General features: G+C 38.0%; 1 protein-coding gene across 1 annotated transcript; it reads left to right on the forward strand.

The window, feature by feature from the left end:
* Nucleotides 1–171: 171 nt before the first annotated feature.
* On the forward strand, nucleotides 172–2,088 carry LOC110444174 (zinc finger protein 704-like; the record flags this gene model as incomplete). Its single annotated transcript, XM_021488583.1, has 4 exons — nucleotides 172–272; nucleotides 755–932; nucleotides 1,274–1,432; nucleotides 1,724–2,088. Coding segments are annotated over 4 exons (648 nt in total), but the record flags the coding sequence as incomplete, so codon positions are not given.
* Between the last annotated feature and the right edge of the window lie 6 nt (nucleotides 2,089–2,094).

Below are 2,094 nucleotides of genomic sequence, written 5' to 3' on the forward strand. Positions count from 1 at the left end.
TTCCAAGAAAATTATATGAAAAAATTGGTGTGTACATAGAAGGAAACCTTGCCGGACCTATTATTTTGGTAAAAATAAAATCAGATTACCCAGAAGCAGTCCACTGGTAGCTTAGCTGGAAATGAATTTTATCAATTTTGTGTTTAATAAAGAGCAATTTTATTTTTGTAGGGTCACAAGAAAACGGTGTTCAAATGTACGTGGAAGAAATGCAACAAAATTCACAACACAGTGTCCAGTATCGAGGCCCACGTACGCACGGCACATCTTGGGTATGTATCAATTAAAGGGACCCGGATGGAACTACTGTACGGAATGAAAGAGATAAAATATTGTTACTCAAAGAATAAGTAGTAAAACATTAAAAAACTTGGTCTCAAATGTTTATCACTCACGGGACGCAAGATTGTATTATTTTTTTTAAACTTAAACCGGGATTCGAGCCTGAACCAATCACATATAACGTCGTTAAAAGTGACGTCATACGTGATTGGCTAAGCAAAAAAGAATGTCTAAGATTTTTTCAGGATCTTGGGGCATGGACTTCAAAATAATATAGAATGTACCAGTACTACTGTACATACAAAAGACCACAGAGAAATGGGACAGCCATCCTTGACAATCTATTTACCCAAATGGTAAAACAAATGGGGATTTTTGGGAACAAGATCGTATTATCATGTTTACCAGTGCTGTTACGTGACAAACGTCAATGGAATCAACAGTATCTGATGGGCTCTTTTTCTGTTTTCAGACTTTCAGAAAGCGACAGCAACTTTCTTGATCACGAGGAAGAATTTTACTACACCGAGATCGAGGTCACGATGGATCACGTGACTGAGAAATTCTCTGATATGTGTACGTCATCACCGCCGGAACCAACCGGATTTGATTTCGGCAGACCTATTCCAGATCACGACTACCAGAAAAAGGTCAGTCTAGATTGTCGTGATTTAACTTTCACGTGTTATACAGATTTGTTTTAGAACAATATTAATTATATTTGAAAATTCATTGACTTTTCATTTTTGTCTAGAGGAGAAAGATCATATTATACACGGTTTTAAAATTCTAGTGTTGTTATTTATTTGGGTATTTCGAAAATAAGATCTGAAAATAGCATGATTGGTAAAGTCAAAAGATCTTCATATTCAATTAGACTTAAAAAGTACCGCTTGAAGTTGTTATACGAGATTGTATGACGTCATCATTTCAATTTTTTATGGGACACCAATTTACACGATTTTGAATTCTTCATTCTTTTATATTTAAGGAACACAGACAAAATGTTGGCAACATGTTCGCCTCGTCAGTGCCTTCTGGAGGATTCCAACCGCTGACGTCATCCGGATCTCTTCCCATAACAATGCCACAGATCAAAAGATCGTTGTCATGGCAAAATAACAATACCTCATCCTCGCCTGGATTGTCGGTAAGCGATTCTGTTGACCTTAGTTTGACCTCTAATTACTTCATTTACCTTTATTGGCCGTAGGTTGGAAGACACAGTAGTCTGTTTTACTGGTAAATAAACTCAAAACTATGTCGCGGTACAGCTGACACACAAACATACAATGATGACGCAGTGCACATATATTTATTTGTATATGCTGACACATGCGCAAAATAGGATGACGTAGTACACATATAGCTCTATAATTATTCAATACAGTTCATTTAAGTACATGTATATGAATTATTTTTTCTGTCGTGTCCTTTCCAGATGTCACCTTCTGTCCGTTCGTCCAAACCATCTCCACAGGAACGGCTGCAACAGCATCAGGCTCAGTCTCCGAAATCTCACCTTTTCTCCTCTCATAAGAAGCCTCGAAGTGAAGTCCGGAAGTGCCGAAAGGTTTATGGGATGGAAAACAGGGACATGTGGTGCACTCAGTGTAAATGGAAGAAAGCCTGCTCCCGATTTTCGGACTGAAGTGCTACTTCCATTCCAGGAACAAAATCGACCAATCAGAAACGTTTTGATATCTTTCAAATGGAAGGTCCGATTTGATTGTCTCCCCACAGAGGACACAAACGACAAGGAATCAGTGATTAGACTGAATTCATTCCACATTCTAAGGTTGACCAACCAAA

This window comes from Mizuhopecten yessoensis, unplaced genomic scaffold (genome assembly GCF_002113885.1).
Source record: "Mizuhopecten yessoensis strain PY_sf001 unplaced genomic scaffold, ASM211388v2 hete_36050574, whole genome shotgun sequence".
NCBI lineage: Eukaryota > Metazoa > Mollusca > Bivalvia > Pectinida > Pectinidae > Mizuhopecten > Mizuhopecten yessoensis.